At 44.8% G+C, this 26,164-nt stretch overlaps 1 protein-coding gene across 1 annotated transcript in view; it reads right to left on the bottom strand.

Moving 5' to 3' along the window:
- The window catches only part of TMEM132B (transmembrane protein 132B), a 380,713-nt gene that overhangs the window by 21,892 nt on the left and 332,657 nt on the right, over positions 1–26,164 (bottom strand). The window contains exon 5 of the mRNA XM_070386331.1: positions 17,344–17,487. Coding sequence (XP_070242432.1) covers positions 17,344–17,487 — 144 coding nt within the window. The remainder of the gene's footprint in view (positions 1–17,343; positions 17,488–26,164) is intronic.

Below are 26,164 nucleotides of genomic sequence, written 5' to 3'. Positions count from 1 at the left end.
TGACCCCGTGGATTGTAGCCCACCGGGCTCCTCTGTCCATGGAAATTTCCAGGAAAGAACACTGGAGTGGGTTGCCATTTCCTTCTCCAATGCATGAAAGTGAAAAGTGAAAGTGAAGTCGCTCAGTCGTGTCCAACCCTCAGCGACCCCATGGACTGCAGCCCACTGGGCTCCTCCATCCATGGGATTTCCTAGGCAAGAGTACTGGAGTGGGGTGCCACTGCCTTCTCCATTTCATTCACTAGGCACAGAATTTAAGATTTTTAATATAAAGAATATGCACAGTAACATGTATGCATATGAGATACACACACGTGTGTGTGTGTATATATATATACACACATATAATTGCACAGATGGGCAGTATATGCATATTTAACTCTGTGCCCAGAACCCTTGAGCAATTTATAGTGTGTTGGTTCTCTCTGTGTACTATTATCACCTACACTTTTTGTAAATGTATCTTCCAGTTCTTATAACATTTTATTAGCCAAGGGCTTCTCAGGGGTCATAATTCAGTCTCTAATGTCTTCCTGAAGGCCAGAGGTCAAGGACACCATCACCACTGATTTGCTTAGCCACCAGAAGAAGGCATCACACATCTCTGGAAGATGTGGAGACCCTTACCATTGTGCTCGTGTGCCCCACAGGTTATGCCAATATATACTGATGAATACATGACCAGGCAGAGTAACAACGGTAATCAGATTAGAAGATGCACAATTTCTACCCATATATGTGTATATGGAGACATGTGAAGGTAAGCACACGATGTTATTTGGGGCCAAATGCATATAACTGTGGGGCTTCCCCAGTGTCTCAGACGGTAAAGAATCTGCCTGTGATGCAGGAGACCCTGGTTCAGTCCCTGGGTCGGGAAGATCCGCTGGAGAAAGGAATGGCAACCCACTCCAGTATTCTTGCCTGGAGAATTTCAACATGAAATTGAATTCTCAGGAGTTCATATTATAAAAAAATGAAAGGGTGCTAAGGCGCTTCAGTCATGTCTGACTCTTTGTGACACGATGGACTATATAGCCTGCCAGGCTCCCTTGTAAATGCGATGCTCCAGGCAAGAATACTGGAATGGATTTCCATTTCCTTCTCCAAGGGATCTTCCTGACCCAAAAATCGAACCCACATCTCTTATGTCTCCTGCATTGGCAGACGCCTTCTTTACCACTAGAGCCTAAAAAATGAATATGCAAAGTCAAATTATCCTCACGAAGATTTCCAGGAGACAAGTCCATGGATCCTGACTCAAGCAACCTTCTGTATGTCCACATATGTACATTCATAGACTATGAGTTAATATATGAATGCTTACTTCTCTGCCTCTGAGATCATAAGGCAAGTCTTTTGAGGACAAGCATGCTGTCTTACTTAATTCTCTGCAGCCCAGGCTCACAGCACAGGGCCCAGTACCTTGTAGATGTACAGGAACTGTGCAGAATAAATGAGAGATGAAGTGCTCTGCTCAGATCTGCTCATATCATACAACAGTAACAGGCAGGTCTTGTGAGCCTCTCCCCATCCATCCATCATGTCCAGCACCACACTGAAAGCCTCCACTCTAAGGAGACTCCCTCATTCACTGTCAAGTTCTGATCATGAGGCTTTGCTGTCAGACTCATTTATTCTTGTTAATCCTCTTTTCATGCAGATCAATCTCATTTTCCTAGTCAGATCACGGCTGGGACGTGTCAGTTCTTCATCCTTCCAAAGCAATGTGCCCAGCGCCCAGCCCAGAACTGACTGATTATCCGGTCCTCCCAGCAAGGGCAGATCTCAGAGCCAGTGTGAGCAGAATGGAGACCATTTCACTTCTTTCCCTTCCCAGCTCATCCGAAACACACTCCTCCTTACAGAATCTTAAAGTCTTGGTGCTACAGAGACCTCAGAGAATGCAACTCTGCAGCCTGGGGAGGATGAGGATCCATCTCAAAGGCACAGAGAGCTCGCAGCAAGTCTGAGGTTAAAACTCAGTGATGATACGCACTGAGGTCCAAGCAGGGCTCTGAGGACACAAAGCAAACCCAAGAGTCCTTGCCCTTGAGAAGGCACGAGTGGAGAAGGGAGATGCCTGTGCAAAACACTGTCAACAGCAGTGACTGTTAGGACAGTAAGATTTGTTTACAAGATGCTCAGACATCGCTGGTTGCCTCAGGTTCACCAACCTTCAGGTCACCTTCATCCGAGATGCCTGGGACACCCCTCCACTGCAGACCCATTGATGCCCTGTCAACTACAAATTGGTACTTGCCAACAGCACGTGCCATGCACCTCTGTGTGTGCTTGCTAAGTTGCTTCAGTCATGTCCGACTCTCTGCGACCCTATGGACTGTAGCCTGCCAGGCTCCTCTGTCCACGGGATTCTCCAGGCAAGAATACTGGAGCGGGTTGCCATGCCCCCCTCCAGGGGATCTTCCTGACCCTGGGATCAAACCCGAGTCTCTTGTGTCTCCTGCATTGGCAGGCAGGTTCTTTCACCACTAGCGTCACCTGGGAAGCCCCCCATCCACCTCTACAAGTATTAAATCGTGCTGTTGCCAATATTCAACACCCCTGAAAGGAGTTCAGGGTGGAGAGCAGAAATGAGGCACTCTGTATTTCGGGGAAAAACTGGCAGGACAGGTCTGATAGTTAGATGTTTTTCAGGAGCCAATTTTATGAGCCCAATTCTTGTACCTCCTCATATCTAGAAAAGCACTAGAATCTTTCATGGTGATGACTGTTCCTCATGACTAGGTACAACCTTCTAAAAAAAATGTGTTTGATTGCATGTGTACCCCCTTCACCAAAATCACACTGGTGATTTTGACCTCCCCTTGCACCCCGCCTCTTTGGAGCAGTTTCTCAGAGCTGTCTGAGGTGCTGTCTCCTGGGCTACAGTCCTCATTTTGCCCCAAATAAAACTTAACTTGGGACTTTTTACTTCATGCATTTTTTTAAAGCTGACACTCGCTTCCATCCAACTTCATCTTCCCCCTTGTCAGTCAAGCATCACCACTCAATGACTGCATTCTGCTAGTCAGCCCGCTTCCATGAAGAAATAACAACATTCTGGCTCTTTTCCACTAGGAGAAAAAAATCCCCATCTGAAGCATATTCAACAAGGTTTGATTCTACCTCAACAGACAAGTGCTTCCAAAATTGTGCCCCTTGTCAAAACCACACCAACAAATTAGGCCCAAGATTACGGTTTGTTGAAAATTCAGCATATGCTTCTCTGGGGAATGTTTTCATTTTAGCTTTGTAGCCCTCGACATTGGGAGATTTTTCACAGCACCACCAACACTTGTGAGTTTAGGAAAAGATCCAAGCACTTCCTATGCATCAAACGGTGGCCCGGGAGGGATGAAGAGCTGTTTATCTGGTAAGAGCCCAGCATATGGTGCTGCTCAGCCTCCTGAACCAGCTCGGACAGCAGACACTGAACCTGGTGGAGAGAAGCACTCTGAATGAGGTTCCGCTGGCACACAGGCTGGAGTCACAAGCTTAGGTGTCCAGGGTTTGCACAGCAATTAGTCATATAAAAGAAAGGCATTTTGGCAGGATAAGCATATTCTCAGGGGAATGAGAAATCTGCAGGGTTTGTGTTTTCCAAGCTGATTTTGAAAGTACTTCTGAAAATTTCCCTGAGAAACTTTTGTATCAAAGCATGCTGTGAATTGGGGACTCAAGGTATAAAAAGTAGTTGAGAGGGGTTTTGTTTTGTTTTGTTTTGTTTAAAGTCTCTGAGACTCCAGGGGAAGGGAAAAAGAAAATGCCAACAATGACCTCATCACCAATTCCTCCAAAATCTGAATGTGGAAAAGACGGAGGATGAAAGGCCCAGCCTAAGATCTGGCAAAGACAGGGTTGGCTCAGCACTGCCAAGGAAAGGCTGGGTATCCAGACTTCTCAGAGGAGATTTTCTGAGAGGGACCGGCGACTCAGAGCCTAGCCAGGCTGAGCCAGTCACAGAGGGAGGGGTGAAGCGCAGCAATGCCTCGGTAGCACAGGAGTCCCTGGAATTCATCCCCTTGATCAACTTGGAGTCCTTGCCAGTGTGACATGAGCTGATTAAAATCCTGGATATAAAAATTTCCAGACTGGTAAGAAAACACAGAAGTAGCCCCATGGCGAAATTACAGCTGTTCTTAAATGACTCTGCCTCACGAAAACCTCTACCTGTGTGAGCAATAAATTACAATAATTGCATCTAATACATTGGTCTAATACATCTCACTTAATACAACTTATTTATCTAAGGTATTTGTAATAGAATTCAGTTTACCCATATAATTCATCCCCCCCTTTTTTTTTCAGCACGACTAGCCTGGGATGATGGAGCTTCTGTGGAGGCTGATGGGGGTTGAGGCAACAATCCAATCCCTCTGGGCCCAGGGAGGTGACATAAATGAAGAAAGGAGGTCTTCTCTGAAAGGCAGAAAACTCAGGGATTATGAAAAACTCGAGGGAGCACCCCAAGCCCTGCTCAAAGGGGTTAGCCTCCCGCCCCCCCGAGCCCTCCGCTGCCTCGCGGGAACGTCAGGGTTGTGTGCAGAGACCTTCTGACTTTGCAAGAGAGATGGAAGATCCAGGGCTCAGTGGCATTTACTCACGTTTGAGTGTTGACATCTAAGAACACATTTTAAAAGTACTTTGCTCTGTGTGGGGGCTTGTCTTAGGGACTGTATTTGCCTCAAAGCCTATCATTTTATGGGATTCCCAGGTAGCTCAGTGCTAAAGAATCCACCTGTCAATGCTGGAGACTCAGGTTCGGTCTCTGGGTTGGGAAGATCCCCTGGAGAAGGAAATGGCAACCCACTCCAGTATTCTTGCCTGCGAGAATCCCACGGACAGAGGAGCCTGGCGGGCTCCATGGGGTCACAGTCAGACACTGACGGAGCACCGAGCACTATCACCTTATGACCTTTGGTCTAAGGACATCCTGAGATGATAGCGAGACAGGAGACAGGTAAGCCCTCGGCTGGATACTTACAACTGGCCTCCTGTTCACACCTCCTGGGGTGAGGAAAAGATGGGCTCCAGGTTGGACACTCACTACCAGTCCCCTGTTTACATTTCTTGAGGTAAGAGACAGATGGGCTCCGGGTTACCTATTTGTGGCTGGACTCTTGTCTACATTTCAAGATCTGTACTTCTATACAAGAAACGACAACAGGAATAGGGTGGATAATCAGACACTGGGTGCAAAAAAGAGGAGCCAGACCCTATTAGGAGATCAAGAGGTAATACATTTTCCATGCTTGGGGCAAGGGAGATGCTACACACGTGAAAAAGTCTTCCCAGGGTCAAAAAGGCAGGGGATGCCAGACCATACTAAGTCTTGCTATTTTCCTCCTATATGCCTTTGCAATGAAATCCATCTTGACTAAGAGGTGTGTGAGCACACCCAGGGGAGGGTCCTGAGACAAACCAGCCAGAGAGTCAAAGAAGACGGGGCTTTCCAGATGGCACTAGTGAAAGAACCCACCTGCCAAAGCAGGAGACATGAGAGACACAGGTTAGATCCCCGGGTCAGGAAGATCCCCTGGAGGAGGGCATGGCAACCCACTCCAGTATTCTTGCCTGGAGAATCCCATGGACAGAAGAGCCTGGTGGGCTACAGTCTATGGGGTCACAAAGAGTTGGACACATCTGAAGCGACGACTCAGCAAGAAGAAGATTCCTCCTCTTAGAAAGGATTTTAACTTCCCAAAGGCTCAACTCAAGCAACTCTCATGCTGAGTTTACCCATGGATATTTCCACATGTACTCTGCTTTTCTAATACATAATATACTTTCTTCTATGCCTTCTGTCTTCTTGTCTGATTCTCCTTTCAGGGTAGACTAGGATTGCGACTTAGATTCCAGTCCCTGGCCCCTGTCATTTAGCAGTTAGGATTCCTGGTTTCCACCCAGACGACCAGGGTTCAATTCCCAATCAGGGAGCTAAGGTCTTGCTTCCAGCTGCTACTTACTGCTATGTCTCCCCGAAATCAATAGGATGTAGTGCAATAGCACAGAAATACTGTGTTTTGCTTCTTTTTCTCAATATATCAGATTTTACGGTCCATATCATGGCCTCATTAGCATCATGCTCCTCAATTCTTATGAAAACATTTGCTAGTTCCCCCACAGGCTTTATCAGAAATAGGAAATAGGTTTGTCTCACTTGCCAATTCAAATCACTCCACAGTGGCTGCTCAAGGGATCTCTGCTTAAGAAGAAGTCGGGGCTGTAGAAGGAAGGAGTGCTGGGATGGATTAGTGATGTCTGGAGTGGCGCATGCTAGGGAGTGGGGTCCTACTACATGTTTTATTTATTCTATATTATTTGCATCCTATTTGTGAAACCAAAATCCTTTGGCCCAACTCCTTGACCAAAGTCCCTTCTGTCTCAACCTGGGCCAGAATGCAAGCACTGGTATCAAAGTGGAAAATCCTTCAAGATTCTCGCCACTATCCCGTCACTCAAGAAGGCTGTCAGAAGCACATGGAGGGACTTCCCTGGTGACCCAGTAGTTAAGACGTCGCCTTCTAAACCAGAGGATGCGGGTTTGATCCCTGGCCCACAGCTAAGACCTGATGTAGCCAAATAAAATCAAAATTAAAAAGTTCTTTTTAAAAAAAGCCATATGGAAATCCACCATCCACACGAGTGGGCTTCAGACACACAGCCAGTCTCAGCACGGACCGCGGACTACTCTTCCTACAACTGTGCACGTAGGAAAAGAAGTCATCAGAGTGTAACCCGAATAGTTATCAAGTGTCAGACACAAAGGATGTTAGGAAGTCATGATACATTCACTTCTCTGAACACATCCCTTGAGGAGTGACATGGCCGAAATCCTTGATGATGGAAACTGCTTTCGCGTCCGGAGCATTAAAAGATAACTACATTAGGGCAATCGCTTTGGGCTGGGGCCTTTCATTTTAAAAAGAGCCCGTTAAACTGAGCTTTAGAAGTGGTCAAAAATATCTGAAACATTTGAAGAGGGGCCCTTTAAGAAGGTTAAGGCAACTCTGCAGGGAGAAATAGGAGTCAAAAGCAGTGCTTTGAAATCTGAGATTGTCTCTTAACATTTCAAGTTAAACCTGAAATGTTTCCTTGGCAAATTAATCCAAGAGTAGTGTAGAAGGAATACACTGAGTATAAGAATATAAATGATCGTTTCCTGCTGGAAGCCCACTGCTCTTGAAAATGGATTAGAAGAGATAAGAGTCCATTTGTTTAATAGGCGGCTACATAATCCAGTGGTTTCCCAAGTGGTGCAGTGGTAAAGAATCCGCCTGCCAATGCAGGAGGTGCAAGAGATGTGGGTTCAATCCCTCAGTCGGGAAGATCTCAAGCAGGAAATGGCAAACCACTCCAGAATTCTTGCCTGGGAAATCCCATGGACAGCGGAGCCTGGCAGGCTACAGGCCATGGGGGTCACAGAGAGTTAGACATGACTGAGCAACTGAGCAGGTGTGCAAACACACGTAATCCAGACCATCCAGTCCCAGGAAAACCCCATTCCATTGTTTCTGGCTAAGACAGAATTTGTATTTCCACCAACTGCTAACGAACGGCAGAGTTACTTTCCCAAAGTCCATATCGGACTAGGGATAAGTACCAACAAAGCAGGAATAAACTGCTCATGCAAGACCCCTGCATATTCAGGGGACTCTCCGAAGTTTTTTCTCATTCGTGCCCATCAAGTCTGTGCTGTACTAGTCGTTTTTGGCTGAGGAAGTCAGTTCTAGCTCTTTCTGGTTGGATTTTCTCTTTAAATAAACATTTATGTATTTATTGGGCTGTACCAAGTCTTAATTGCTGCATGTGGGATCTTCCATCTTTATTGCGGCATGTGGCATATGGGATCTAGTTCCCTGACCAGGGATCGAACCTGGGCCCCCTGCATCGGGAGCACAAAATCTTAGCCACTGGATCATCAGGAAAGTCCATGGATTTCTTTTTATGTTCACCAGTTTCCGACATGAGGAAATTTCCCTGTATACATTTGAAATGTAGAAAAAGAGGCTACAGTTTAATCTTTGGAAGATAATCTTAACCTCACGATATGCATAAAATAAGTCAATGTGCAGATAATCTCAAAGTAGAGGGGAGAACCCTGCCCCTGAAATAAGCACCCTAACCACTCCAATGGGGCTAAGTTCCCTGTGAAATTGGGAAGCTGTCTGTAAAGCCGAAGCTGAGAGCCCAGACTCAGAGTCAAGCTGCCCAAAGTCAAACCCCAGCCCTGGCGCTTACCAACTGGGTGACCCTCATTTCTGCAACAATAATTAAATGCCCCATGCATCATTTTTCTTAGATGGGTAACTTCTAAAGTTTATTTAAATGGGTGAGGAGGGACATCTAGGGCTGTGGAGTGGGAGGTACAAACTATTGCGTATAAGACAGGCTCCAGACCTCCCTGGTGGTCCAGTGGCTAAGACTCCGCACTCCCAGTGCAGGGGCGTGGATTCAGTCCCTGGTTAGGGAACTAGATTCCACATGCCACAACTAAGAGTTTGCAATGCTGCTGCTAAAAGGTCCAGTGTACTGCAATGAAGATGGAAGCTCCCTTGTGCCCCAACTAAGACCTGGCACAGTTAAGTAAATAAATAAATTTTTTAAAAAAGATAGGCACAAGGCTGTATTGTACCACACAGAGAATATAGCCAATGTTTTGTAAATGGAAAGTAACTTTTTAAAATTGTATAAATTTAAAAAAATTTTTAAATAAATTGCATTAAATGATTTGAGTTTCTCCAGGAAACTCAATGAATTTGAATATAAAGCTGATACATTCTGCCCACCATCAAAACTCCTGGTAGGAGCTGAAATTGTAAACCAAGCTCCAAAACATCAAGGATAAATGTGCCAGGAGACAGAGGCACTATAGTCATAGTTGGTCCTACTTGATACTGATGATACAGTCACAGACCCAAGACCCCAGTGAACCCCCAGGACCTTGCCCTGAGCAGGGCCTGATGGAGAGGAGAGGTGAGAGGTGGCCAGCAGAGGAGAAGGAAGCGTGCGGGCATGTTTACTGAGGGAGGGAAGCCAGTAGGCTCGCAGACCTACCCTGGCTCATTCCAGGGTTTCTCCACATGACGCCAAAACAATTCCAGAATGTTAGTTCTTCATTAGAGATGCTAAAGACAGAAAGGAACAAAAGATCTAATTAATATTGAAATCAGAGTGATGCTGATGGAACAAAAGGTTGGGGATGCAGCAATAGCTATCCTCTGGCCAACAGGAAATATATGACACATCTCCCATCAGAATGGAACAATAAAAGTCCAAATTACCAGCATAAAGAAGGACAAAATTAGGCAATAACATCCAAGCTGCCTGACGACTTATTCTTAGCTGCCTGGCTCCTGGTGATGGGTGAAGGGAAGGAAATTCATGCCCAGAAATAGAAGAACAGTGTTTTCTGGAGGAACGTTTGCCAAGCATCGCTGAAAGAGAGAGAAATGGGCTTAAACTACTCTAGGATTTCTCTCCATCTCCTTCTGATAAAATTAGGATCCATCTGAGGGTTTCTCTGGAAGCTTGTAGGAGCCCACGGCAGACAAGGACCCTTTCAAGGTAAGTCAGTGCAGAGACTGTTCTGAACCCACTTCATCAACATCGTGGGGTCCCCACAAGGTCCTCAATCTCACTCTCACCTGTGACGGGGCCCCATCTTTCATTAGTGAACCTGCTCCTACAGCACAGGACACACAGAGGTGAAAACGACAGACCCCGGGCATTTGCACATCTCTTTCCACTGGATGATGTGCCAACATTGAAAAGTCAAAAATCTTGCATAAAAATCTAGATTTTCAGAAACGTCTGTCTTTAAATGAGAAGAAGTAGGAAGGGACTGTTTATCTACTTTTCTGCACCATAAATTTGGACACGAAATGGACTAATATTTATGTACAACCTAGACACTTAAACTTCTCCAGCCTCAGTTTTCTGGGCTGTAAAATGGGATAATACTGGGACCTACTCTGTGGGGCTGCTAGGTACATTGCAGGCTGTAATGTGTTTAAAATCAGGGGAACAGAGTCTGGCCTAGTGTCACCATGGGCTGTGGTGGGTGTCACTGCTCCTTCTAACAGACCCTTCAGGGCAGGAAGAGAAGTAAGACATGGACCTGCCTTCAAGGGGCAAACCTGCCACCTGCACAAGGACGCACAGTGCACTGAGTCCCTAATACTCACGTCTACATGGGGGACAGAAGCACAAAGGTGAGGACTGCAGCGGTGGCGGGCGGGGGGGCGTGGATTGGAGATGCAGAACAGCAGGAAGAAGGTGGAAGCACAGAGCAGGTGCACCTGACCCAAATCCAGAAGACAACCGAGCTTTCTCCAGGTACAGGCAGTGGCGGAGGGTTGCTGGGCCCAGGAGGCAGCATGAGCACGGGAAAAGATGCACAAAACCACACAGAGGAAGGCAGAAATGAGAGAAGGGGAGAGATTAAGTCTATATGTTTCTCTGGATACACCTTCACCTGAAGTCACCACGGCTCCTTTGGTTGCACGTCAGTGTATTAATATCTCTCCCTTTGGCTTAAGATGGTTGGATTTGCATTTCTACTGTTGTTGTTGTTTAGTAGCTCAGTCACGCCCAACCCTTTGCAAACCCATGGATTGTAGCCCGCCAGGCTCCTCTGTCCATGGGATTCTCCAGGCAAGAATAACTGGAGAGGGTTGCCATTTACCCCTCCAGGGGATCTTCCCGACCCAGGGATTGAACCCGAGTCTTCTGGGTCTTCTGCATTGGGAAGCCCTGAATTTCTGTTACTTGCAACCAAAACAAAGCAAAGCTCACCAACGCAGAATTTCATCCCTGGCCTGCAGATCCCACTACCTACCACACCTGTCCAATCCTCTCCACCTGAATCGTTATGTCTCTGGCTCAGTGGCATCAATGCACACCACGTCTCTAAGGAACATGTTCAGGACACGCCCACCTTGCCACCTCATGTCTCTGTGAATCCAACCACTTAAGAAAACCAGGTCACACAGCATTTTGCAGGGGCTACATGATAACCTAAGAAATGCAGCTGCTCTCTCAAAGCTTCCTGCGTTCTCCAAAGGTGACATTGGGCTGTTTAGTGACCCCACACCAGCAGCAGAAAACTTTATGTTTTCTTTTCAACAGCACATCCGCTGCCTACCCTTGCCCTTTGCAAACCAAGTTTGGAAATAAAGACCTTCCCTGGGGCAGAGAAGGCTTTAAAATGTTAATTCCCTTTTATGAGGCCTTTAGCATCTCATTATTGCAAGTCCAGCTGATATCAGAAGGCTGGAAACTTAATTATTGCAGCCAAAAGTTGGAGGGTACTCTCTTCAAGATCAGCGTGAGTTTACATTGATTTCTCTCCAAGCGTGAATGAGTTCATCGCCTGCTGGTGACGTATGCCAGGCTTCTGTGGTTCTGGAGACCACAGCTCGCTGACAAACAATACAGCTACTGACACATGAAAACAGGAGGCCATCACTTAGTCAGGAAGATAGACGTTCAAAGATTAAATCATAATTACAACGTGGAAATTGCATTTTTCTTCCTTCCTCTAAAGACTTTTAAAGAAACTTAGCAAAGAACAGAAAATGTGTTGTTTCTGAAAGCATGTTGCTGCTGCTCAGTTGCTCAGTCATATCCGACTCTTTGCAACCCCATGGACTGTAACCTGCCAGGCTCCTCTGTCCATGGGATTTCCCAGGCAAGAATACTGGAATGGGTTGCCATTTCCTCCTCCAGAAGACCTTCCCGACCCAGGGATTGAACCCGTGTATCTTGCATCTCCTACATTGGCAGGTGGATTCTTTACCAATGCACCATCTGGGAAGTCTTTCTGGCAGCATAAAGACCCCCGGAGCTGTCTGGATCTTAATTTTCAGAATATGTCACTTTACATGGGGGTTGGAATTGTGACCCCAAAATGATACATCCATGTTCTAGCCCCCAGCACCATGAATGTGACCTTATTTGGAAACAGGGTCTTTTAAACATACTTATTTACTATTTATTTTATTTGATGTGCCAGGTCTTAGCTGAGGCACCTGGGAGCTTTGATATTCATTGCAGCATACCAGACCTAGTTCCCCAACTGGGAAGCGAGTCTGGGGCCCCTTGTATTGGGAGCTTGGAGTATTAGCCACTGAACCACCAGGAAAGTTCCTGGAAACAGGGTTTTGGCAGATATAATTAACCTAAGGATCTTGAGATGAGATCATTCTAAATTACGATGGCCCTAAATCCAATGACAAGTGCCCTTACAGGACAATAAGGTCACACGGAGACACAAGGGCAAGACATGTGAAGACAGAGGCAGAGACTGCAAGGATACGGGTATAAGCCCAGGAACACTTGGAGCCACCAGAGGCTGGAAGAGGCCAGGAAGGACTCTGCCCCAGAGCTTCTGGAGGAAGGGAGGAGCTGACCACACTTTGATTTCAGACTTCCGGCCTCCAGAACTGTAAGACAACAAATTTATGTTGTTCAAGCCACTGAGTTTGTGGGAACCTATTATGGGAGCTACAGAAAACTAATACATGTGCCAAAGAGACTGCAGATGTAACTGAGAAAAGAACCTTGGGATGAAAGAAGTATCTGGGTCCACCGTCTCCAACCTTTTTGGCCCCAGGGTCCGACTTTGTGGGAGACAATTTTTCCATGGACCAGGAGTGGATGGGGTGGTTTCGGATGATTCAGGTGTATTACATTTATTGTGCACTGTATTTCTAATCTAATGTAGCTGCTGATCTGATAGGAGGTACCGGTTCTGGGACCCAGAGGTGGGGAGCCCTGAGCTGGGTTATCCAGGTGAGCCTAAAGGTCCTTATTAGAGACAGGCAGGAGGGTCAGAGTCAGAGAAACAGAGGTGATGATGGAACCAGTGGTCAGAGAGAGAGAGATTTGAAGATGCTACAGTGTTGACTTGGAAGAGGGGGCCATAGTCGGGAAATGCAGGCAGCCTCCAGAAGCTGGAAAAGGCAAACAGATTTTCTGCTAGAGCTTTCAGAAGCAAGGCAGCCCTGCCAAGCAACCCATTTTAGGGTCCTGACCTCCCATCCTATCAGATAATAAATTTGTTTTGTTTAAAGCTACTAAGTTCATGTTGATTTGTTACAGCACCAAGAGGAAATGGATACATAGGTCTTCCAGGTTATTAGGATGGAAATAAGTCTTTCAAATTCAGAAAAAGTCAATTATCAACTGACTTCATGATGGGAAAGCCATAGGAATGATACTTCGAATGATACTTTGCTACTAGCTCATAAAGGTGCTCCCCACGGAGTTAGCATCTGAACTGACATCACCTGTCTGAAAGCTTACCAACCCCCCAAACTCACTCACTCTGCATTATTTTTATTTATGTTGAGCCCAAGTAGTTCCCTTTTGACTTCCACTCTTGGAACCTAAAAAGCACAAATCTCCTCCGTATTCCAGAGGATGGTCCTCAAAAGACTTCAAAAGAGCTGTCACGTCCTCCTCTTCACCTCTCCCGGGGCCTTTTCTTCTCATCACAGGGCTCAACACTCATGCTCCTTCAATCATTTCTCCTGCGGTTTGATCTCAAGGATTCTCAGCCCCTCAGACACTGTTTGACAGAACACAATCCAATTTCCAGCTTTCCTCTTATGCCTAGAAAGACATGGACTTCTCTATCAGAGTGACAAATGACATCTATCATCCGTGACTTATAGAGACCAGGGGACAAGAAGTAGCTCCCTTTCCTCTGAAACCTACTATCAGAAAACCAACAGTACAAGTGTGGTGAGAAATCACAGACGTCCGTCCACCTCCAGCAGGGAGACGAGAGGAAGGGGTGGAGACTGTGGTGATTTGGGTGCAGGGACTTACACACAGGGGCGTCCATTGGTCACTTCCAGGTCAAGGGTCACAGGGAGTAGTGTGGGCCCAGGGCTATCTGACCTTGTGAATTTCATAAGAAATTGGAAATCCAGATGTCTATACAATTAGCCAATTTTTACAGGGTGGCAGAAAATTAAATAAGCACACGCACACCCCTGAATCAGATACAGCCTCCAGTCTGCCCACCTGGGACCTCTGTTCTGGGGTCACACACCCATTAATGCCAACAAAAATTATATCAACCTGTGGCAGTCTCTTCAGACAGGTGGTTCCGCAGGGAATTAGAGCTATGACCTTGTAATACCTTTTTTTTTTTTTAAGTTACTTTTTTTTTACTTTTTTTAAATTTTATTTTATTTTTAAACTTTACAATATTGTATTAGTTTTGCCAAATATCGAAATGAATCCGCCACAGGTATACATGTGTTCCCCATCCTGAACCGTCCTCCCTCCTCCCTCCTCCCTCCCCATACCATCCCTCTGGGTCGTCCCAGTGCACCAGCCCCAAGCATCCAGTATCGTGCATTGAACCTGGACTGGCGACTCATTTCAATGGAGGTTAATCTGTAAAAATGCTGAATTACCATGCTGTACACCTGAAACTTGGAGAAGGAAATGGCAACCTGCTCCAGTATTCTTGCCTGGAGAATCCCAGGGACGGGGGAGCCTGGTGGGCTGCCGTCTACGGGGTCGCACAGAGTTGGACACGACTGAAGCAACTTAGCAGCAGCAGCAGCACACCTGAAACTAATATCATATTGCAAACCAACTACACTTCCATTACAAATACAGTTGGTTCATCAGATCTCACTGTGAACAAAAGTGCCACGGTTTCTTGTACACACACACACACATACACACACAATTAATATGCATCTTCTATTTTTTTTTAACATGGAGGGAGTTGTCAGCTTACAATGTGACATTGATCCCTTCCAATCTTGCCAAGGTTCCAGCCCTTCAAAATCCTTTATGTTCTCAGATTCAGTTCCCCCAAAGTCCCAAGTCAAAGAAGCCAATTTGGACATCACCTCAATTTACATCTTTCTAAATTCATTTTTTCTCCCTTACCGAAGTCACCATCCCAACGCTCAGAATTTCCATCACATGACGATCTTTGGTGAAACCTGCACAACTCTCCCTGGGGAGTCACACAGAGTCTCCTGGACCGTGAAGAAGTGACACGGTGACCTCCACAGACCAAGGGTGTCTCTCCCCAGGGGGTTAAGGTGCATCCACATCGTTGGGTGTCCCTGGTGGTGCTGAGGCCAGAGGACAGCTCCAAGGCTGACACTGTAACCTTAGTGCTGTGACAGAATGTGTGACAAATGTGGACACGAGAGCTGTGACCAGCGCATCAAGGCCACTGAATGCATCCCCCTCCACTGCCAAAGGCCCCGGAATCTGCAACAGAGCCCGGGCTCCCCCACACAAAAAAAGTCTTACGGCAGCCCTGAGCTTCGTGACGTGCACCCTCTGGTTTGCCAAGACCAGGCCACAATTTGCTAGAAGAAAGCCCCATCTTCATGTGGCCACGAAAGTGATAGTTGAACCAAAAACTACTGCCTCCCAGAGCAATTCCTCTATCAGGGAGGACAGAGGATACTTTTAGTATATTTCTGGGAGGGGGAAATAACCAAGTATAAGGCAACAACGGGAACCACGAACTTGGCCTTGCCTATGTAGGGTAGGAGAAGGCAATGGCACCCCACTCCAGTACTCTTGCCTGGAAAATCCCATGGACAGAGGAGCCTGGTAGGCTGCAGTCCATGGGGTCGCTAAGAGTCGGACACGACTGAGCAACTTCACTTTCACTTTTCACTTTCATGCATCAGAGAAGGAAATGGCAACCCACTCCAGTATTTTTGCCTGGAGAATCCCAGGGATGGGGGAGCCTGATGGGCTGCCGTCTATGGGGTCGCACAGAGTCGGACACGACTGAAGCGACTTAGCAGCATGTAGGGTAGAGCTCTCCAGGACAGGAGAGTGAGGGTCCTGCTTTGGGGGGCTCTACACCAGGCTCTCAGGAAGGCATGTGGCTGAGGGGACTACGGAGCTGAGCCATCCGTTTGAGCCCATGGTGGCATAATCACACAGATGCCATCTCCAGGCGCCATCACTAATGTCTCCCTTCTGGAATGATGAGGAGGGGGATGGTAAATAACATGCGTTGTCAAAGGCAACCAAGGACAATGAATCAGTATTTTTCATTCTCCGCAGATGAATTTGTATGACTTGGCTCAGATCTTTCTGGATTCTGAATATAGAAGGCTTCAGATTTGTTTAATCAAACCTGCCCATGGAGTCCAAGACCTGCCAGGATTAAAGATTAATTTTTTCTTAATTTTAATTAGAACTCACATCAATTCTTCCTTATCAAAAAAGCCATCTCTGGCATAAGGCACAGCTTCCTGCAGGTCACCGTGAGAAAGAATCAAGCCCTCCCAGATCTTGTCCACCACAGGGAAACCCTTGCAGGATTTTCTGTCTACCTCAAAGTTCTTCAGATGGAGACCAAGTTTCATTCAACCTCTGAACATCAGCCAGTAGAATGGAAAGAAGGCAGAATTCAGCATTACTGTATTTTTTTTAATTAATGAAGACACAGGACCTAGGAGCTATCTTAGCAGCTTAAAGGAGACAGGATCGCTCTAAAGACGGAAGTCCTTTCTCCTGGGGTTCTGAGCTGCAAAAGGAAACTGCCAACCAGTGAGCCAAGAAAAAATTGGCAGAAACTCTGAATTCAGTGATTCAAACAGACCCCTGCAAAGAATATGGAGAAAAAAATCATGGGCTGGTTCCTGGCTGAATTTGGAGCCATAAATCCAGCTAATTGGATGGAAAATGCAGCAGAAATAATCCATGACCAGATTCTCCAAATGGTGAGCTATGTCCCACTGATACCCCCGTGAAATTGGGGGCACATGGATGGACTTTTTAAAAAGTTAATCGTCATTTATTTTCACGTATATTAAGGAAAAATTAGTACATCAAGCTAATGGGTTTTACAATGGATTTTATTGTCTTCTAATGAGACATTTAAGATATTTAATGTTGAAAAAGTAAGGCATTTAAAGACAACATGTTGAGTAAATTACATTATTTGGCACAGGAAGTTGGCAAAAATTGAGAAGATGGCAGGTAGATTGCTAAACTTCGGAAAATACTGTCCTATGAGAAAAAGAAGGAGAAAAGGGGCCCCCTCCTCCATCCCGGGGAGGGAAACAGATCCCAGGCAAGTCCCTGTCATCACTCACTCCCTCCTCAGCACCCTTCTCACTCCATCCTCAGCATCCCCATCATCCCCATCAGCACCCCCCTCACTCCCCATCAGCATCCCCATCACTACCCCCTCAGCTTCCCTATTGCTACCCATCAGCACCCTCATCCAGGTTCTGCCCTTGGGAGCCTGGGATGTTCAGAGCAGCCGTGTGACAGAACGGGAAGGAAAGGCCCAAATGCCTGGGCATCTGGAAGTAAAACCCACTGTACCTTGATGACGTCTTCATCCGCAGACCTGCATTCCACAGCCTCTGACACATCCACCACCGAACCATCCTCTTGAACCGCCACCACCTTGACGGGAACTGAAACAGCCTTTCCAGTGAGAATGGCCGTGTTCAGAACCTCCGAGTCCTGCGCGAGAGAGAAGAGAACTCGTGTCAGCCTCAGGCACGCCTGTGAGTCCCAGCAGAAGTGACCATCAAGCCACCTCCGACCTTAGTAGTTGCTCTACAGTTTAAAAAACTGTCTGTGCCCTCCAGACACCCCTCACACACAGCGCAAGCGTCCTTTTTGATACTGGCCAAATCTTTGGTAAACGATGCCATATTTTCAGAGCTTATTCACATAGTGAACACAGCCTTCATTTTAGTTTCAAATCAGGAAAGACAGCAGCACACAGAGCAGAAGAGAACTGGAAGCAGATTGTAAGCCTCCACACTCCTGAGCTGATCACCAACAGCCTCTTTCCTCAAACCACTAAGCACCCCCAGAAATTTCCCAGCCAAGCTCAGGTATCGTGAAACCAACACCATGTTAATTTCTCTCCTCCTCTGACATCACTCAAAGTTTTGTAGGTTCTGTCTTCCTAACTTGTCTCCCATCTGTCAAATTCTTTTTTTTTTTTTTTTTTTTTTTTTTAAATTGTGGCGGCACTGGGTGGTGAGGGGGCTTCTCTAGTTGTGGAGCACTCAGGCTCAGTAACTGTGGTGGACGGGAGTTTTAGTTGCCCAGCCTCACATGGGATCTTAGTTCCCCAGCCAGGATCCAACTTGTCCTCTGCATTAGCAGGCAGATTCTCAATCACTGGACCACCAGGGAAGCCCCCACCATCTGTCAATATCCTGTCAACCCCAGAATCAGTTCCTCCATGGAAGGAGAATCCCCCTACTCAGTCAACTGCCACTGGCCCCTAACTGACCTTCCTATGTCCACAGTCTTCACAGCAGTCGGAGATAATTTTTTTTTAAGTTTTAATAGAATTCAGATTATTTCTCTCCTAGATTAAAACTCTTTGAAAGCATCTTAGGGTTCTTAAGATGAAGTCCAAACTCACGGATGTGTAGGGATCTGACCCTCGTCCGCCTCCCTAGCTCCCTCTTGCCCCCTTCCTGCTGTCCGTCATCACAGTCAAGCCTCACAGAGGTCTTTTCTGTTCTTCCAAGAGTAAACCCCATTCATGCCTTCTGCCCTTACATACGCAGAGCTCTCCAACCCCAAACACACCTCACTGTTGCTTCCATCCTTCAGATCTCAGCATATATGTCCACTTCTTTGGAGAAATGGGGCTTTTCTGCCTGCTACAATGTGAGTTAGCACTGTATTATCATCTGTCGTAGCATCTAGTCTTCCTGCAACGTAATAACCACAGCTGTCATTATATATTTATTTTGTGTTTACATTTTAATCTCTGGCTACTCATTAAGTTGTGAACTCCCCAAGGGTCCCGCTCTCCTATCAATGAATGTGACTTGGAAGGTGCTGACCCACACCGTTAAATCAGGCTTCACAAATGAGCAGATGAACCAAATGTGGTCCATCAAGGTATTCTAGCCCCATGTCCACAAAGACTGCTTCAAGATCGAAACCCAAAGGAAATCAGAGACAACAGAAAGGAAAAGAAACAGATTCCTGGGAAAGATTTCTGGGTTTCTGAATCCAGCTACATCTGGGTCTGTTATCTTTGGAAATTTAGAGATACAAAATAAACTGTTTTATTTAAGCCAGTTTTAATTGGGTTTTTATCACTTACAACTGAAAGTCTTGACTAATAACACACGAGATTAGACACCATGTTGGGCTCTAGGGAAAGACAAAAGAGACAAGACAAAAATAAATATCAGTCTCTACACTGAAGAAGCTCACAGCCTTTAAAGACATTATAATAATTTTCCCAAACTGAGTTTCAAGGTAGGTGACTTTATGTTTCATAACAAATCACAACCAATCTTCAGAGCTTGTTGCTTTTATTTCAAATACATTTGCAACCACAGTTCCTTCTTTAGCTTTCTCGTGTGTGGCTGAAATGTTTGCAACCGTGTTTTCCAGTGTCCACCAAGAAACAGCCTTTCAAAAATCCCAAAGGCAGTGTCTACCTGCCTCTGGCACAATGATAAAGTAATTTGTCTTGTTAAATATTACATTTAAATCATCCCCTGGTGCCAGAGATTGCTAAAAATTCACCATCTATCAAAATGCAACTCTTTCATTCTGTTCCCATTTGTGCCAGCTCTAGGTTTTATGTCTTGAGAGCATATTTATATTCCTTTATGAAGGTAAGTTTCCATTAATGTGGCACATTAGTGTGGCATCTATAAAAATGGCAAAGTAAGGACATGTGAAAAGTCCTCTGTGAAAGAAATTTAAAAATTGGCCAAAAGAGTAAAAATCCACCTTTTCAGAACTCTGGAAATAAAACAAAGGCTTGTGCAGCCAAGAGAGCATTTATTCAAGAAAAATGGCTGAATCTTGGTAAAAACAGAATTTTGTGGCATTTTAACTTGATTTACTCCCATTCCCTACTGTCCAGCTCAGTAGTAGCTTTGAAAAATGACAACCCACTTTCACAGAAAAATACCACTATCTGAAAACCACGGAAGAGAGCAGATTAGGGACGGAGATCTTTCAAAACTTCATTCCCAAAGAATTGCCATTACCTGACTTGTCTGGTATTTCCTAGAAAATTTCATTTGCAAAGCTTTTTGTATCTGACCTGACTCTGAGTTCATTCCCTGTGAAAAGCTTTTTACTAAAGGTATTTGTTTAAAGCAATTACAGGCAATTAGTTAATTTCATAGCTAGCTGCCTGAAGCAGTGCATAACAGTTGTGACAAACAATAGATTCGTCAATAAGTTTAATAAGAAAAGATGAGGAACAGAATTTCCAGAGGGTTTCTGAAATGCTAACACATATTCTGGGGAATCTGTAAGACCATGCTTATACATAGGGCTGTGTGCATGCCCAGGAAGACCTGAGAAGGCCCTCAGCTCTTGCCCCTGGTTGATTTTGCCATTATAGAGAAGCAAGAAGTGAAAGCTAAGGCAGAGCTGTCTAATGCCTGACTGAGGATTCAATGTGTGTCCCAACACATTCAAAGAGACCCTTGTGGGGTTTCCCTGGTGATCCAGTGGTTAAGACTCTGCCTTCCAATGCAGGGGGTGTAAGATCAATTCCTGCTAGGGAATTAAGAGCCCACATGCCATGCGGTGTGACCAAAAATCACAAAACAAAAATTTTTTAAAAGAGGCCCTTGGTAAAGATGGTGATACTTTGATTCCAGATGCCTAAGGAAATCTCTGCCCAATCACTGGCTGACCACCAAGCTAACCAAACAAAGAATTCAGTGGCCACAGGCAACAAAGAATAGAAACTTTACATAATTTGTTCACAAAAGTCACTAAACAACTACTACACACAACAACTACAACAAACCTAGGGAAGGGTGGCAGCACATAGATGGACCTGGAGATTGTCATACACAGTGAGGTCAGAGAGAGAAAGACAAATACCATGTGAAGTCACATATATTCAGCATCTTGTATTATAACAACCTATAATGGAAAAAATCTGAAAATATATATGTATAGTTGAATCACTTTGCTAAACATCTGAAACGAACATAATATTGTAAATCAATCATACTTCAATAAAAAAATTTTCTTATCCATATGTTAGGTAGTTAGAATAAGAAAAAGGAGTCCAGAATGGCAGTGGCTAAAAGACAAGGAAGGGCAAAGTCTGCGAAAACAGAACAAAGGAAGGTCCGAGGACCTGAGTGAGGACCTCAGGTGGAACAAACAGCACTCCTGGTTAGTCCAGTTTACATAGGGCAGGCTCAGGGGAAGGAGAAAAAAACATAAAAAGAGGAGCCAAAAGGCCGGGGGTCTCTCTCTTCTCTCTGTGTCTTTTGGGTCGGCATGCCCTCATGCCTCAAGGATGTATTTTCCTTTATTTTCTAAATAAAACTGAGCTGCAACACGGAGCTGTAACACTGACCTGCCCAAGAGCTGTGATGCGGCCTGTCCGAGGGCTTTAACGCTGGTCCATTGCTTCAAATTTTTGTTGTGACGAGACAGAATCAAGGAAATTACACACACACTCCCCTGACACATATATACATATTGAAACAGAATTTTTGTGTAAAACTCAAGGGAAAGTTGATGGGCTTACGAAAACATCTAATGCTTTCTGAAAGCTTCTCATCTCACTTTTTTTTTTTTTTTTTAGAATAAAACTCCATTGTTTTCAGCTATGAAAATCTAGGAGTTGTATATAACTTTTCAGCACATTATTCCGACTATATACTCTCAGACTAAAGATAAGAATAACTGTAAACACATACTGAATTCTAGTTAGGTTTGTTTTCCACAGCAGTATGGTTCAGCAGTTCCAAAACTACTTTAGTGTACTCTAGGATGGAGCAAATAATGTATCTTGGATAATGAGAGCCAGGTTTCTCATTGCTAGAGAAGTTGAGTTTAAAAATGGAAAGAAGAGTGAACTGTGTGGTCATGAGTCAGAATTAGAAACACCAGCATGAACTCCTGGGGAATGCAGGTGTAGGTACATTTATATGTGTATAAATGTAGGTATGTGTATGTATATGGTTTTTCTAGTTCCATTCACTGAGAGAACTTAGATACAGACAATGATGGCTTAACAATCAGCACACCTAGTAAAGTGATGCTTAAAATTCTCCAAGCCAGGCTTCAGCAATACGTGAACTGTGAACTTCCAGATGTTCAAGCTGGTTTTAGAAAAGGCAGAGGGAGGAACCAGAGATCAAACTGCCAACATCCGCTGGATCATCGAAAAAGCAAGAGTTTCAGAAAAACGTCTATTTCTGCTTTATTGACTATGCCAAAGCCTTTGACTGTGTGGATCACAATAACCTGTGGAAAATTCTGAAAGAGATGGGAATATCAGACCACCTGACCTGCCTCTTGAGAAATCTGTATGCGCGTCAGGAAGCAACAGTTAGAACTGGAACAACAGACTGGTTCCAAGTAGGAAAAGGAGTTCGTCAAGGCTGTATATTGTCACCCTGCTTATTTGACTTACATGCAGAGTACATCATGAGAAACGCTGGGCTGGAGGAAGCACAAGCTGGAATCAAGATTGCTGGGAGAAATATCAATAACCTCAGATATGCAGATGACACCACCCTTATGGCAGAAAGTGAAGAACTAAATAGCCTCTTGATGAAAGTGAAAGAGGAGAGTGAAAAAGTTGGCTTAAAGCTCAACATTCAGAAAACTAAGATCGTGGCATCCGGTCCCATCACTTCATGGCAAATAGATGGGGAAACAGTGGAAACAGTAGCTGACTTTATTTTTATGGGCTCCACAATCACTGCAGATGGTGATTGCAGCCATGAAATTAAAAGACACTTACTCCTTGGAAGGAAAGTTATGACCAACCTAGATAGTATATTGAAAAGCAGAGACATTACTTTGCCAACAAAGGTCCGTCTAGTCAAGGCTATGGATTTTCCAGTGGTCATGTTTGGATGTGAGAGTTGGACTATAAAGAAAGCTGAGCACAGAAGGATTGATGCTTTTGAACTGTGGTGTTGGAGAAGACTCTTGAGAGTCCCTTGGACTGCAAGGAGATCCAACTAGTCCATCCTAAAGGAGATCAGTCCTGGGTGTTGATTGGAAGGACTGATGTTGAAGCTGAAACTCCAATACTTTGGCCACCTGATGCAAAGAGCTGACTCATTGGAAAAGACCTTGATGCTGGGAAAGATTGAGGGCAGGAGGAGAAGGGGACGACAGAGGATGAGATGGTTGGATGGCATCACTGACTCGATGGACATGGGCTCGGGAGAACTCCGGGAGTGTGTGATGGACAGGGAGGCCTAGCGTGCTGCGGTTCATGGGGTCACCAAGAGTCAGACATGACTGAGCCGCTGAATTGAACTGAGACCCAGATTTTAGTTCTAAACATCATTCAAGAAAGAAAACAGCTCCTTAGAGAAATGGGTGATTCTAGGACTGAGGGTCAGAAAGTACCCAGACAATGAGCCTAAAATATATTATCCACCCAGAAGGTAATAAAGTGATAAAACAAATATCAAAGGACCCAGGGAGACAGCTTGAAAGGCCTCCAGTGTCCAACCTGGAACAATTTTATAACACTATAAATAATTGTAATTGCAAATCATAATAATATAACTTATGTGTAATATGTAATAAGCTATTGAATCCATACTGATATAAACAAACAGAGAAGAAAGAAAACATCACCCATAAGGTAAAATTCCAACTAGTACATGCAAAAAAGAATGATGAAATTAGAATATACCATCGGGCAACCACCATTTATTACTATGATTGTAGGAATCACTATTGATGCTACTGATGATTAAAAGTATGATAAGAGAGAGGATATTTGTAGAGTGTAAACGTACCTCTGCGCAAGAGACTTATTCATTTCAAAGAGAAAAACAGTAACTTTGTGTACTGAAAGTTAGATACATCACATTATCCACGTGATCAAAGATAACATCACTACTAATGAGATAAAGAGACATCATATGTCCTGAAGAGGAAGCAACATTTCCTGTTCTCCTCTCCACAAAAAAAGTGACTCTAATAATGAAGAAAGAGCAGACAAATCCAAATTATGGAGCATTCTACAAAATAGCTGGTCTGTATATTTCAAGTATATCATAGCCTGAAAAACAAAGACTGAGAAACTTCCATATTAAAGGAAAATAAGAGACAAAACAAAGGTATATGTGATCCTAGATCAGATCCCCAAACAGAAAGAAATAAGTTTATTTTACTTTAATAAGTGTTGGTGGGACAATCGATGAAATTGACTAAACATAGTATAATTGATTAAACATAGTATAATATGAATTAGCATCTAATAACAAAACAGCAGTACAGAGTAGTATCTGGTACATCATAAACATTTGATAAGTATTAATTGTTCTTACTAATCTCATTTAATCCTCAAATATCCCTATTGAAGGATTACTATTTTCATTCTCATTTTACAAACAGGGAAACGAAAGCTAGAAGTTCAGTTCAGTTCAGTTCAGTCACTCAGTCATGTCCAACTCTGTGACCCCACGGACTGCAGCACATCAGGCCTCCCTGTCCATCACCAACTCCTGGAGTCTACTCAAACTCATGTCCATTGAGTTGGTGATGCCATTCAGCCATCTCATCCTCTGTCGTCCCCTTCTCCTCCTGCCCTCAATCTTTCCGAGCATCAGGGTCTTTTCCAATGAGTCAGCTCTTCGCATCAGGTGGCCAAAGTATTGGAGTTTCAGTTTCAGCATCAGTCCTTCTAATGAATATTTAGGACTGATTTCTTTTAGGATGGACTGGTTGGATCTCCTTGCAGTCCAAAGGACTCTCAAGAGTCTTCTCCAGCACCACAGTTCAAAAGCATCAGTTCTTCAGCACTCAGCTTTCTTTATAGTCCAACTCTCACATCCATACATGACTACTGGAAAGTGTTCCTCAATTTGGCCAGAATCACTCTTCTGCTGAGCAGCTGGGGATGTGAACCAAAGCCTGCTGCCCAAGCTGCCTTCTCAGCTCTCCTCCCAGCCCCTCACCTGTGGGATGGAGCTAACAATCCATTTTTTGGCTTCACTCAAAAGCTTTAGGATATAAGATGGATTTGTAAAGGCTTTGATTTTAAAACTTATCAAAAGATGTTATACAAATGTGAAGATTACATTTTAGTAGAAACAGCCAAGTAGCCCCAAAGCCCCAAGCAATGACCATGTGTGGCTTCTGGTATGTTCCATTCCAGCCTCTCCCCCAGCTTGTAAGGTTCTGAGTCACACTCTTGCATCCTCTGGTCCCTGGCACAGGGATGCCAGTCTCTAAATAGGACTCTGACCCTATTCTGTGTTCAGACACCTCAACTGCTGATACCTAAAACGGCAAGACAGGTGTAAACTTCACTCAGAGACAAGCAAGATGTTGGCTCCAACTGAAAGGATGGTTTTCTATCCCACTGTTGTATTATAAAACTCTGAAATCAGCCCCGTTCTTCCCCTCTTGATGGCTATTTTTGGATTCTGATCATTTATTACCCAGAAAGCAGTAAGTGATTTCAAAACCCAGCTCTTTGTGAATCCCTGAATAATACAAGGATAGTTATCTCAAACGGGATAACACTCAGAGAGGGTCAATAAAATGTGTGTCTGTGAAAACACTCTCCAGGCATTTCCTGGGTGGGAGCTTTGAGGAAGAGGCCAAAACTATTTGGAAGGAGCTTCTATCAGGCATCACCCAATGGTCAGGGCAACCTCATTACACCAGGCAACCAAGAGCATGATGTGGAAAATGCCTCTTAATGTACATGATCAGGGGCCACATACAGGGAAGATGGTTTGTGCAGTGGGTCTCATAGTCATGTTCATCGTCAGGTCTGACACAACAGGATATCAGTGGGGGGATCCCTACATCTTCGTGTAAGGAGGGAGGTTCTACAAGGAATGGGGACTGAGTCCATTAAAGCCAGGAAGAGACGAAAGTCCATGGGATGGGGAGCAGGTTTCTTTTCTTCCTGTGACTCCCTGCACTGCCTGGGGTGCTGTAAGATTGCAAATGTAGCTGAAACCTTCCAAAGATGTGAAAGTCGAAGAGAGAATACACAGCTTTGGAACAGAGCAAAACAGAGAGTAAGAAAGAGAGAGAAGACAAAGAAAACACCTAAGTTTGAAGAAAGCCAGACAGACAGGGTGCGACAGCACACGCGCAGCTTGGAGACACAGAGACAGTCTTATAGAGAATGCGAGAGGTAGGCAGGGAGACAGACAGGGCAAAGAGGCTGAGTCCC

Source organism: Bos mutus, chromosome 17 (assembly GCF_027580195.1).
Source record: "Bos mutus isolate GX-2022 chromosome 17, NWIPB_WYAK_1.1, whole genome shotgun sequence".
Taxonomy (NCBI): Eukaryota; Metazoa; Chordata; class Mammalia; order Artiodactyla; family Bovidae; genus Bos; species Bos mutus.
The sequence above is the reverse complement of the archived record's forward strand: the minus strand, read 5'-3'. Positions and strand labels throughout refer to the sequence as shown.